A 13,141-nucleotide genomic window follows, 5' to 3' on the forward strand; every position below is an offset into this window, starting at 1 on the left:
ATTATATTAACTGGATAAACATTTAAATTATGGAGGCAAATAGCTGCAAAAGGAAGAACTGAGAACCATAAACAATCTGCTTTTGCTTTGCTAAGTTTGCTTGAACCACCTACTTAAGTATTTTATTCAAACCCAAAATCAGAGGCACAGAAGCAGCTCCCAAGTTGTTCGGACACATTCTTTCTTCATCTGCCACTCTCCTCATTTAAAAGTAGCACTCCAAAGAACATACCATTATTTTCCTTAAGACAAAATTCAATTTAGAGTCTTAGGAAAAGGTCTTTGGCAAATACTAATCTCTAGGCAAGAGCAGAGAACTAGGCATAGGCATTAAATGCTTGCTGAATAAATGAATGAACATTTTTTACTCTTGTGCTGCCATTGTGGATATGTGATAGAAACAGCATTTGGCATGGAAGAACACTACCAGGAAAGAAGAAATGGCCTTCTCCTAATAAAATACTCTCATATTTCTCTCATATAGCAGCTACTACTCCATTATAGTAGCTGGAGGGTTGATGCCTTCTCCAAAGATTTTATGAAACACTGCTTCCTAAAGGGATCTACAAGGGATCCAGGGAAAGGAGGGTATGATAGACAAAAATAAAGATGCACACATCTTAATCTGTAGGACATATACATACATTCTGTTATGTGGAAAGAAGGAATTAAGGCTGCAGATGGAATTAAAATTACTAATCATCTGAACCTGAGATGAGGAGACTATAGTGGATTATCCCAGATGGGATCAATGTCCTCACAAAAGTCTTTAAAGGAAAAGTGAGGTCAGAGAAGAGGTCGGAGTGGTGCCATGTGAGAAGAACTTAACCTGCTGTTGCTGGCTTTAAAGATGGAAGAAGGGCTCATGCCAAAGAGCATGTAAAGCTTCTACAAGACAGAAAAGGTAAGGGATTAGATTACTTTCTAGACTCTCTGGAAAGGACTACAGCCCTGATAGCACCTTGCCTTTCCCCAGTGAGACTCGTTTCTGCCTTTGACTTCCCAAACTTAATAAATTTGTATTGTTTCAAGCCAGAAAATTTCTGGTAATTTGTTATAGCAACACTATGGAATGGTGGGGAGGAAAGGGCTGAGAGGCAAGTAGGCTGGCCTTGTCATTATTACCCATGAGAGCTCAAGGAAGCTACTTTATCTCTCTGAGATATTCATCACTGTAGTGGGTTCACATTATTAAATTTGTGACTACTTTTAAAAATCAATATATTATAAATAATTTATTTAGGATTTGCCAGTAAACATTTAAAATTTTGAATTTATTTACTTACTATTTTCATAATGATTTTTTATAAAAGAAGAGTACCACGGTTTGAATATGGTCTGTGTGTCCCCCAAAGGTTCATGCACTGGTAGGTTGGCCCTATCAGTGTGGCAATGCGAGAAATGATGGGATTTTTAAGAAATGGAGCTTGGTGGCAGTTGGTTGGTTTGTTGAGAGTGCTGTCCTCAGAAACAATTAAGGTAGTTCTTGTAGGATCCTGAGTTAGTTCTTGTGAGAATAAATTGTAAGAGAGCCCCTCCCTACTCTGGCTTCCTGTCTCCCCATGTGATCTCTCCTTTTTGCATGTGCTCTTGCCATTGTGATGCCATCCACCATGAGATGACACAGCTAACAGGGCCCTCACCAGGGCCAGTGCCATGATCTTTGGACTTTCAGCTTCCAACACTGGGAGCTAATAAATCTATTTTGTTTTCAAGTTAGTTAGCTTCAGGCATTTGATTATAGTAATAGAAAATGTACTAATACAGGTAGTTTACAGCAAAATCAAGAGGAAGGTACAGAGATTTCTCATATACCCCTTTTCGCATTTATAGACACCCCTATTATCTCCCACTAAGTGGTACTTTTGATACAGTTGATGAAACTTCATGAACACAACGTTATTACCCTAAGTCCATAGTTTATGTTAAGGTTCATTTTTGGTGCTGTACATGCTCAAATGCATAATGACCTATATTCACCATTGTAGTATCAGAGGACTGCCATAAACATCTTTGCTCTGCCTAGTCATTCCTCACTCCTCCCTTCTAATCCTTGACAACCACTGACCCTTTCACTGTTTCTATAGCTTTATCTTTTTCAGACTGTCATAAATAGTTGGTATCATATAATACGTAACTTTTCAGATTTGCTCATTTGACTCAGTAATATGCATTTAAACTTCCTCCATATCTTTTTATGGCTTGATAGCTCATTTATTTCTAGTGCTGAATAATATTCCATTGTACCACAGTTCATCCATTCATTCATTTACTGATGGACATTTTGATGCTTCTAAGTTTTGGCAATTATAAACAAAGCTGGTATGAACATCCACGTGCAGATTTTGTGTGAACATAAATCTCCAACTCCCTGGAATAAATAGAAAGGAGAGTGACTGCTAGTTCATGTAGTAAGAGTATATCTAGCTTTCTAAGAAATTATTAAACTGTCTTCTAAAGTCTGTACTTTATTGCATTCCCACCAGCAATGAATGGGAGCTACTATTGCTCCACATCCTCACCAGTATTTGATGCTGTCAGTGTTCTGGATTTTCACCATTCTAGGGTATAGTAGTTCATTTTCATAAGACTAATTTTGCTTTTGCTCATTTATTATTTATTTATTTTTGTACCAGGGGTTGAACTCAGTGGCACTCGAGCACTGAGCTATACCATAGCCCTATTTTATTTAGAGACAGGGTCTCCCTGCGTTGCGTAGCACCTTGCTTTTGCTGAGGTTGGCTTTGAACTTGGCGATCCTCCTGCCTCAGCCTCCTGAGCTGCTGGGATTACAGGCATGCATCATGGCACCTGGCCTACTTTTGACATTATATGCACATTATATATCACATCTTTAAATTGCTCTATTCTGGGCTTGACATACTACATCATTGCTGTCCCTTTCCTTTCTTTTCTTTTCCCCACCTCCATAGTACTAGGATGCAGTGTAAACATCACAAAAGAAGAGAAGAGGGAAATAAAATAAAATTGATGGCAAGTTTCCAGCCTGAAATATCTGGGATGGGGAATCCACACCACCCAGCATTGCTTGGGTCAAGAGGCACCAGCTGTGTGTTCTATGGAAGCTTTCACAATGTGAGGGTGTGTAGGGCTCTGTCATTTGTATTTCAGAGATAGAGTGAAAAAGGAAGGAGGAGGAGTGTGGAGAACAGAAGAAACAAAACAGGGAGAGAGAAAAAAGGAAAGGAACACAAGGGGAGCCCTAAACTGGAAAAAAAATATGGGTGGACTTTCCCCTTTGAGGGCAGTGTATCTCTATTCCAAAAGGAGGAAAGATTAAAATGACCAGGTTGCTCATCTTTCTTTTTTGTCCTTTGTCCTGCATCACCCTGTATTAGAACATATTAATATACAACATACATGAATTGATTGCAAGTACTGAGAAGGGTTGGGACACATATATTTCTGTCAAATTCTTAAGGTTAAGATGTACCTTTGGAGAAATGCTTTCTTGAGAAGAGTAACTGAAAACTAACTAGTTAAATGATATTAAATCTCTTGACCTTTCATTAATTATTCCTTTTTCTAAGGTGATGTAATATGCACATAAATTGTGTAAGATCTCTGCCACACAAAATAATGTCATGTCCTGTAGAACGATGCTCAAGATACTAGAGAAGTATATGTATAGTGGAAAATGCAAGCTTCTAAGTCTGAATGACAACTGGTTTCCTTTTAGATTTTGTAGCCAATGACTGAAGATTTGAAAATGTAGTGGAATAATTTCAACATCCAAATTGCAATAAAAATTATGGCTAGGGTTTGGATGTACATTGTGTTCAAAGAATATTTTATTAAATTTTGTGATATTGCACAACATTTTATGGCTAGAACAAATCTATTTTTATTAATACGTCAAATTTTTAGAAGTAAGTAGATTTTAAAAACCATGTTTTTCAGTTTATTAATAAATTATTTATGAGAAAGACACAAAAAGAAATCTCACAAACTATTGTTCTTTTAAAGGAATAGTTATAAATTGCAAATGACTTGGTGTGTAATATATCCAGCTTCAAATTATAACAAGATCATTTCCCTGACTTCGTTTTTCAAGCCAAGCTAAAATTAAGTTAAACATCATTTAAAGACATTAACTATTGAGATTTTTCAATGCTTTTAAAAGGAAAAAGCAAAGTCTTCTAAGTGACCATGACATGTTTAAGTAAATATTTTCCCCAAAGGTTCACTGTATAATTTAACTTGAGAAGATATGGATAAACACATAGACCTGCTGCAATATTTTAGGAAGTAATTTACCATTTCCTCTGATTTTGAAAAGCCCTTTAAATATACAAAATCGGCTGCAATTTCCCACAACACCGCTTTTTTCCAAAGGCTTCCCAGCTTGGATGACCAGAAGTGCTGGTAAGGCAGTCAGTCGATGGGCTCAGAAATCTCAGGGAAAAAAATGGACAATTCACTGCATCTTTTCTCCATCTACCATTTGCTCTACTGACCCCCAAGTGACTTCACAACCAAGTTTACAGATCAAAAGACTTTTTCTATAAATACTCACAAACTTCTTCTATGCAGAGATTTTCCCAAATGTCAACATTTACTTAGTATAAAGAGCTTTAAGTTTGACCTGGTGGAGCAATCAGCAGGTTTATCTAACCCTGAAAAACAGTTCAAGTAACTGTTCTATGCAGGTACTCATCTTTCTCCCCTAAAGAGCTCTGCTGGCAGCAGTCAAAACCAAAGTAGGAACTTAATAAAAATGAAAATTGTGGTAGCAAAATATACTTACAAGGTTATTTTGACATATTGCAAAAATTTGGGAGGTTATAGTGGTTTCTATATAACCACAGTCCTGATTTAGAAAAACCCCAGAGAAGCAGCTGCATTTTGATATATAACCTGCTTTGCTTATGATAGGAATTTCAGGGTATACATTTTCTGATGTCAGAATTTGGACATAACATTGATAAAAACTGCATGTACCTCTTGTTGAGAAATATCAGGATGAGGAAACTTGAAGAATTTACACTTCTCTGTTAGGCAAACACACGGTTGCACCAAAGATTCTGTTGCTTATTTTTATACTAGAGAGTGGTGAAGGATAAAAAGTCAAGTCAGTTGTGCTGGACTCCTATGAAAATGGTTGTGTTCATACCACTTGATTCTCTGATTACCTGTGAATGTCTCCATTTCAGGCATTTGGTAGCAACTGGCTGAGGCAAACCTGGCAAAATGTTTTCCAACTGCTGGAACATTAACTCCTGCACATCCTCGATGCTATGCTCCAAGTATGTAACTCCAAAAGGGACAGTGGTGTGAATCACCAAGGAAGGCCCGATTTCTGATGACTCTGTAGTGTGAGAAGAACATAAAGATACACCTTAAAGTGGGTAACATGGGAGCATCTCTAGCAGTTCAATCTGGAGTTAAGAAATGATCATAATAACAGATAACAAATGAAGAAAAAATGAGAGTCCGATCTATGAAGCATAAATTAGGCTATTTCTGAAATTCAAAATCAAGCTTCTCTGAAGATGACAACAGATTGAAGGTATGCTTTGGAGACCAATTGTCAGGTCTTGCTGAAGAACTAGAAGGAAGGTAGGAAGAATCTTTAAGGCATATTATCTTTGGTACAGTTAATTTATTGGTATATATGACTTCCCTCAACCACTATATTGCAAGCTCTTCAGGGCAGGTTCTAATTTTCTTTCTTTCTTTTCTTTTTCTCCTCCTCTTCTTCCAGCCTCGTGAGTTGCTGGGATTATAGGCGTTGGCTATAGCTCCCAGCCAGGGACACTTTTTTATACATAGTCTATATTCTTAAATTCTGGGAACAAAGTGGATATTTAGTAAATACTTACTCATTTTATGTTAAATAGATTGCAAAATATTTTGCTGAAATTATACAAATTCTAGAACAAATATCTTTAGTGCCTTTAGAAAGAAAGAAAGAAAGCTTTTTTCTAAAAACAGAATTGTCCTCACGATATCTTTATCTTTTAATAAGCAATATAAATAAAAGTGTGGTCCATTTACAACGGGGGAACTTCTTCCTATTTTTGTTTGCCACTGAATTTGTTTTTGCTACACTTTCATAATTATAAATAATGTGTGTCTGATTTATATCTTTCCCTCGTTAGTTGAACATAGGACAACTGAATAAAGTTTGAAGCCGAAAGCAACTTTGGACAAGTGAGGCATTAGGAAAAATAAGCTTGAAAAGAATGTTAACAAGTTTGTCTGTTATCGTTTGTTTAAATAATACAAAAGAGAAAGCTGGGGGAAAAAAGACTAGATTAGATATACATGAAATATAATATGAAAGTTGGTGCTCTCCGTACTGAAAGAAGAGAATGTTAAAGTGGTTAAGACACTGACACTGTTGGCAAGATCTGAAAATTCTTTAATGTGGGATTCTAAAAGGTCATACCATTTAAACTACGTTTTTACAGTTTTACACAGGAAAAAAAAAGGGCTGAAGGACATAAGCCACTTACTTATTCTATGCCCACTTACTCTCTTTACATTCCAAAAGGTTTTATTTTCTTTTTGTAAAATGAGAATAAGTTTATACCAACCATGGAGGTCTATGGTGTGGATTGAATAATACAGTGCACATGAAATGTTCAGCACTGTTTCTGGCACAGAGAAGGTACTCTATAAGTGTGAGTTATGGGAATGCAAGCAATAGACTCAATCTAAGGGCAGTGTTCCCGAGATGGTGTGCAAGTTATTGGTATGAGTTGTACTTCATTTCTCCATTGCACTCGGCTCAGGGAACTCTGACTTACATGATTTACAGCGAAAGGGAAGAAAGTCCCAAGTCAAAAGGCTTCAAGCTTTTTGAAGGGCAGCAAGTGCTTTTAAACAACTTCACATGCATGAATCTGATGATATGAATAAAGAATCTGTGCAGTAAATGCCTGGTGAGACAGACTGTCCACTATTTCCACCTCAGTGTAGCTGGAACAACTCAAAGAAGAAACAGAGGAACCATCTCTTAGAACATTCAATGTTAACCCGTCAGTGCACTTTACTGGTGGCATGGAGAGGGAGGAACCCAACTGTGTAAATCTCAAAATTTCAGAGAATACCACCACAGTGAGAAAGCCATTGCATGTTGCCTCAGTGAATGTTTTTCATGGTACCAGTTAATAAGTTCAGGGAGGCTTGTTCACAATAAGAGGGTGTCGGTGTCATCCCTCTTCCATTGGTACCAAACCTTCCCAGAGACAGAAAATGCTACCTGGTCAATGTTCTGAAGCATTTGAACTAAGGTTCTGCTTGTTGTCTGTGGCAGGTTTCAAAGAGATATGAATGCCAGCTGTGTGCTGAGAATCAAGAGGCCGCACTGACCCAACCATTTGTTCTAGGGGAACTCATAAAGTCACTAATACCAGTGATGGGGCAATGCCAAGTTTCTCCCATTTACATTAGCCATCTACTCCTTGGAGAGCAAGTAAAAATGAAATTTAAGACTCTCAGTGAAACAGTTCTTGCATAACAATGAGAAAACAACCTGGTTTCTTGTTCTTGGAATTGGACAAAAAACTGTTTTTGAGATTATACATTAAAATTGAAATAGCTACAACCTAAAACAATCAGTATAAGGGAAAGTGTCCCCAACCCCCAAATTAAAGGGTATTTTTAGAAGTAAAAGTCAAAAAATACAAAGAGTCAATCAGAGTTTAAACATGACCAAAGTTTGGAAACGGAGAATTATAAAAAACCTCAAATATGTTAATGAGATTTAGAGCATAAATTTAGTAGAATCATCATTCCTTGGTCACTGGAAAGCCAATGGCACTATCTTTCTTTTTGTTCAGTTTGGCAAGAAAAGCACTTTGGTCTTGCAAATGCAAAGCTCATAGTAAGTTGACTATTAGTTCTACAGACATCAATGTCGGTAGAGTCAGAAGATACAAATTTGAACCCCTGCATGCTTAACAGCCTCATGATCTTGAACTACTTCATCTCAGCCTTTACTTTCTTCCATCAATGAAAAAGAGAATCATACTTCTAACCTTATAAGGCTCTTATGAAGGGTAAATAGGTTAAGCCACATGAAAGCCTTTCTTCAAATATAAAGTGCTACATGAATGTAAGACATTCCTATATAATATTCTTTGTTTTGACTTCTAGGTTCTGACAAGGGTGACTTTTGAAAGGGGTAATGGGATTGAATCTCAAAAAGCATTTGATTATTATATCAACACCTCAGGAACAAGAGCAGACTATTTCTGGGCACAGGCACACACAGAAGCTTTTCTTTTCTTTTTTTAATTGTAGAAAAGCATAATGTATAACATAAAATTTTAACCCATTTTTAAGTGTATAGTTCTGTGACATTACATATAGTCACATTGTTCTGCAACCATTGCCACCATCAATCTCCAGAACTTTTCCATCTTCCCAGACTGAAACTCCAAATAGTGACTCTCTATTCTTCTCTTCTTCCAGCCCTGGCAACTGCCATTCTTTCTGCCTCTATGAATTGGACTAATCTACATCCCTCATGTAAGTGGAATCATACAATATCTGTCCTTTTGTAACTGGCTTCTTTCACTTAGCATATTGCATTCAAGGTTTATCCATGTTGAAGATGTAATAGCATGCCATTCCTTTTTATTGCCAAATAAAATTCTATAGTACACGTGTACCACATTTTGTTTATCATTCACCAGCTGATGGATACTTCTTTTGCCTCTTGCAAATAAAGCTGCAATGAATATCAGTGTACAAGTGTCTATTCAAGTTCTGCTTTCACTTCTTCAGGGTGTATATCCAGAAGTACAAATGTTGGATCATATGGTAATTCTATCTTTAATTTTTTAAGGAATCACCATATTATTTCACAGTGGCTGCACCCTTTTACATTATTAGGAGTAATGTACAAGGGTTCCAATTTCTCTATGTCCTTGCCAACACTTGGTATTTTCTGCTTTTTTTTTTTTTAAATAATAACCATCCTAAATGTGAAATGGCCATTATTAATTTTAGTTTTCATCTACAATTTTGGGTGAGGTTCAGGACATTGAAATTGATAATACCAGCAGCCCTACAAGTATCTCCGGTATTATCATCCACTGTCAATATTGCACTAAAATAAAGAAGGCTGTCACATTAATTACAACCAAAAGCTATAGATGTCACCAACTCTCCAAATAGAAACTAAAATTATTTTGAAATGAGCAATCTAGCTTCCTCAGATCAGTTATTATATCAGTTATAATAATAAGTAGTAATAGACTAAATTTACTTAATCAAAGACAAAGATTGTTCTATTAAGTCAAAATAGTAACATTCAGCTACATGCTTCTTATAATAAAAGACTTTTTTTTTTTAAATTCTTTTTTTTTTTATTGGTTGTTCAAAACATTATAATAATAAAAGACATTTTTAAAGCAAATATTAACTCAGTTGTTTTGAGAAACAATGATCTTCTTGATGTTTGAAGATTTGTCTAATGGCTTCATGCACAATGAATTCCTACAAATGTGATGTGTATGCTTTAATAGAATTGTCTCGATGTTGAATTGATATTTTACATAAGTCTATCAGAACAATTTCATTAGTTATGTGATTTTCATCAACTAAATTCTTACAAATTTTGTCTGCTTGATCAGTTATTAGGAGAAATACTTCTTCTGATTAAGGTAAATTTGCCAATTTCTCCTTTTGAGTTTGAGAATTTTTGTTTCTATTGAAGTTGCATTACCAGTTTCCTGGTACTTGAACATTTAAACAATATGCTGTAAACCTTTTTACACTAGAAGTGTTTTTACTTTAAAGTTTATTTTTGCTTTGTGTTTGTCTGATTTTTTTTTCAATGTTGGTTTCTTTTTTTAAAAAATAAAAAATAATTTGTCTTTTATTTATTTATTTTGATTATTCCATGTTAAGCCTGATTCCATTCTTCACTCCCCCACGAGTTTACAAAGAATGTTCATACAAGGCTGGGGTTGTGGCTCAGTGGCAGAGCACTTGCCTAGCATGTGTGAAGTATTGGGTTCGGTCCTCAGCACCACATAAAAATAAATAAATAAAATAAAGGCATTGTGTCTATCTATAACTAAAAATAAAAAATAAAAAAAAGAATGTTCATACATTTCAGCATCCATATTGAATTTAAAGTCAAAAGTTAAAATCTTAATCCTTTTCCTAAATAATATTAGAACCTTAGAATACTTTTACTTGCTTTCTTTGTCCAGGAATATTTTACTTCTTTGGTTTTGTCTTATACAGTCATTGTCTGCTTATATTTATCTCCAGCTTCCTTCTTGGATATCAGATTCTTCTGCTAGGGTTTTCTCTTCCTTTGAGTATCTTCTTTTGAAATTCCTTCAATGAGGTTCTACATTGTTCTGTTCTGCAACCATCACTACCATCAATCTCTTTGTTTTTGTTTTCCTGCAAAAGTCTTCATTTCACCCTCAATTGTAAAGTATATATATATTGGTACATAACAATAGATTAAAAGCATATCCTACAGGACTGTAAAGCTGTGATTCCAATAGGTTAGCTTCTACCGTGGCTGCTGAGAAGTCAGTCCTTAATTTGACTACAGGTCCTCTGCAAGTCATTTTTATTTTATATTGGGCTGCTTTTATAATTTCCTTTTTGACTTTGGTGTTCTTTAGTTTTACTCAACATCTTGAAGTTTCAATTTCTTTTTGTTGACTTTTTTTTTTTTAATACTTCCTTGAGTTTCCAGAATCTGAAGACTCAATTTTGTCACTGATTTTGGAAACTGTTATGCTTTAGGTTCTCCTGATATTTCCTTTCTCCCACTTTCTCTATTTTCTTTTCATGGAAATCTAACTAGAGACCTTAGATGTCCTCATCTTGTCATTCTATGTCTCGATTTCTTTCTAATATTTGCTATCTCCATTCTAAATTCTTACGTGATATCTTCTGATGTATCTTTCAGTCCATCATTCTTCCTACATTTGTGTTTAATCTGATATTTAATTTATCCTTTGAATTTCAAATTAAGTTATTTCATTTTCATTTGCAGAAGTTCTATTTGGCTCTTTTTCAAATCTGCATGATCAATTTTGGCAGCTTCTTTCTCCCTAGCCATACTGTCAGTACTCTCCTTTATTTCTTTAAACATATTTAATATAGTTACTTTATATTGCATGCCTGGTTATTCCCAAAATTGCAGGCCTGTAAGGTTGATAAGGTTGATTATGGTTTTTGTTGTTAACTGTTGTTTTGGATGACTACTGCTCATGATCGGGTATTCCTTTGTGTGTTCTGTGAGATATCTATATTTTTATATCTATATCCAAATCTATGTGCTATATATGTGTTTGTATTTGTATATAAACTGACATATTTGTATTTTTTTTTCTGTTGTGACCTCAAGTTCCTAGGATTTTATCTGAGATATTCTTTGAGGCCTGAGTTTAAAGTATTCCTTTAGAGATTTGCTTTTGTTTCTGCCAGATGCCTTTGGGCAATACTGCCCATAACCCTTTAACTAGATGTACACAGCAAGCTGGCAGGATGGATTCTGGCAACAAATCTGCCTAAGGGTAGGTTTGTGGTTTAGCATCTTGAGACACTCCCCCCACCCACACACAAACTTTTTGCTTGTTTTTTTTCCCACTCCACTTAAAGACAGGCAAACATCCCCATTGTCTTCCTCTGCCAGACAGAATACACAAGACACAGAGAGGCTCTTTTAAAGTCAGAAAGGTATATAATCCACGCTATCAGCTTTTAAATCTTAAAAGAATAAATGCAATTTTTCTTGAAAATAAAATTTATCAAATCTGACTCAACCAAAAATAATCAGTGAAAACAACAACAACAACAAAAGGAAATTGAGAATACTAATTGAAACATTAATTAAACATTGAAACATTAATTAAAACAAAACAAAAACTTTGAGGACATGGTTGTTTTACTTGTGATTTTTTTCAAATTGTCAAGCTAATATAATGTACAAACACACATACCAAAATACAGCTCATCCTTCCGTTGCTTATAAAGAGAAAACCCATGATGTTCACAAACCATATTTATTTAAAAAATTCATCAATAACTGTTACTGGCAGCAGAGCTCAAGGACCCTTCCTGGATCCTGGGATGACTGTATTTGTCTGCCTGCCTGCCTAAGAAATGGATGAACGATAGAAAAAGGAAAAATGAACTTTATACAGTTTGATCAAACTGGGGAGAAGCAACTCTATCTTCCTTCAAATAAACCTTCTTTCCTTTGAATAAACTTATTTTCCTGCCAATTTGACTAAGTATTCATGGAGTGTGACAAGCAGTAAAGCCTAGCCTCTCATCTCCATGCAGTAACATGCCATTCAGATTTCCCAACAATTTATCTACCATAATATATCATGTTAATAGGTAAAAATCAAGTAAAACATGACTATCTGAATATACATCCAAAGGCATCCAGAAATATTTGCTATCAATTCACAAGGAAAAAAGAGACAATGTGAAAAAAGATGACTTCCTTAAAATGAGACAGAATATCTTTCTTTAGCTGATGGTTTTTATGGTACTTTACAATAAAATAATACAGATGTTTACAGTAAAAAAAGAAACAAACTAAAATTGTATTGACATTAGTGTTTACCATTGCTTTGGTTAATACAATAAGATAAAAATTTAAAAAAAGATTTTTAATTTTAAGGAGGAAGAAAGATGATTTGATTGGAAATAATAGTAGATCACATAAAATTGATCCAATTAAAAATTTTGATATTAGATTGGTTTCTCTGTCAGTAGTAACTAGTAAGAAAAAATAATTCTTAATTAATTTTACAAGATTCTTTGAAATTTGACAAATGAGCCTAAAGGAAAAATACAACAATGAGAATATTTAAATTTTTTTAAAAAATGAGTGAAGTCTTGCTTTGTTATATGTTTAAATACATTATACAGCTATAGCAATTAAAATAACCTGGTACTGTTAGATAATAATAGTCAGTGAATCAGAATAGTTATTGCTGAAAAATAATCCTAAACCATAATGAATATTAGGATAGGATGACAGGAACTTAAAGTAATGGGGAATGAATGTATTTTAATATTGTCTAGAGGATTGGATATACAGAAAAAAATTTACTTAGATATTCTTTTTATATTTCTGTGTCAAATTTCTCTCACCATTTATGATTTTCTACTTCTGTAA

General features: G+C 34.8%; 1 protein-coding gene across 4 annotated transcripts in view; it reads right to left on the reverse strand.

Moving 5' to 3' along the window:
- Positions 1–13,141, reverse strand: part of Rnls (renalase, FAD dependent amine oxidase) — a 344,079-nt gene that overhangs the window by 75,447 nt on the left and 255,491 nt on the right. For all 4 annotated transcript variants that reach the window (XR_009228013.1, XM_046456796.2, XM_046456795.2 and 1 more), the window contains exon 6: positions 5,154–5,329. Coding sequence is in view for 3 of the 4 variants with exons in the window: in XM_046456796.2 (XP_046312752.1) it covers positions 5,154–5,329 (176 nt within the window). In the remaining variant the exon portion in view is untranslated. The remainder of the gene's footprint in view (positions 1–5,153; positions 5,330–13,141) is intronic.

Source organism: Marmota monax, unplaced genomic scaffold, assembly GCF_021218885.2.
Source record: "Marmota monax isolate L192 unplaced genomic scaffold, Marmota_monax_Labrador192_F-V1.1 WCK01_AAM20220418_F8-fsc00166, whole genome shotgun sequence".
Taxonomy (NCBI): Eukaryota; Metazoa; Chordata; class Mammalia; order Rodentia; family Sciuridae; genus Marmota; species Marmota monax.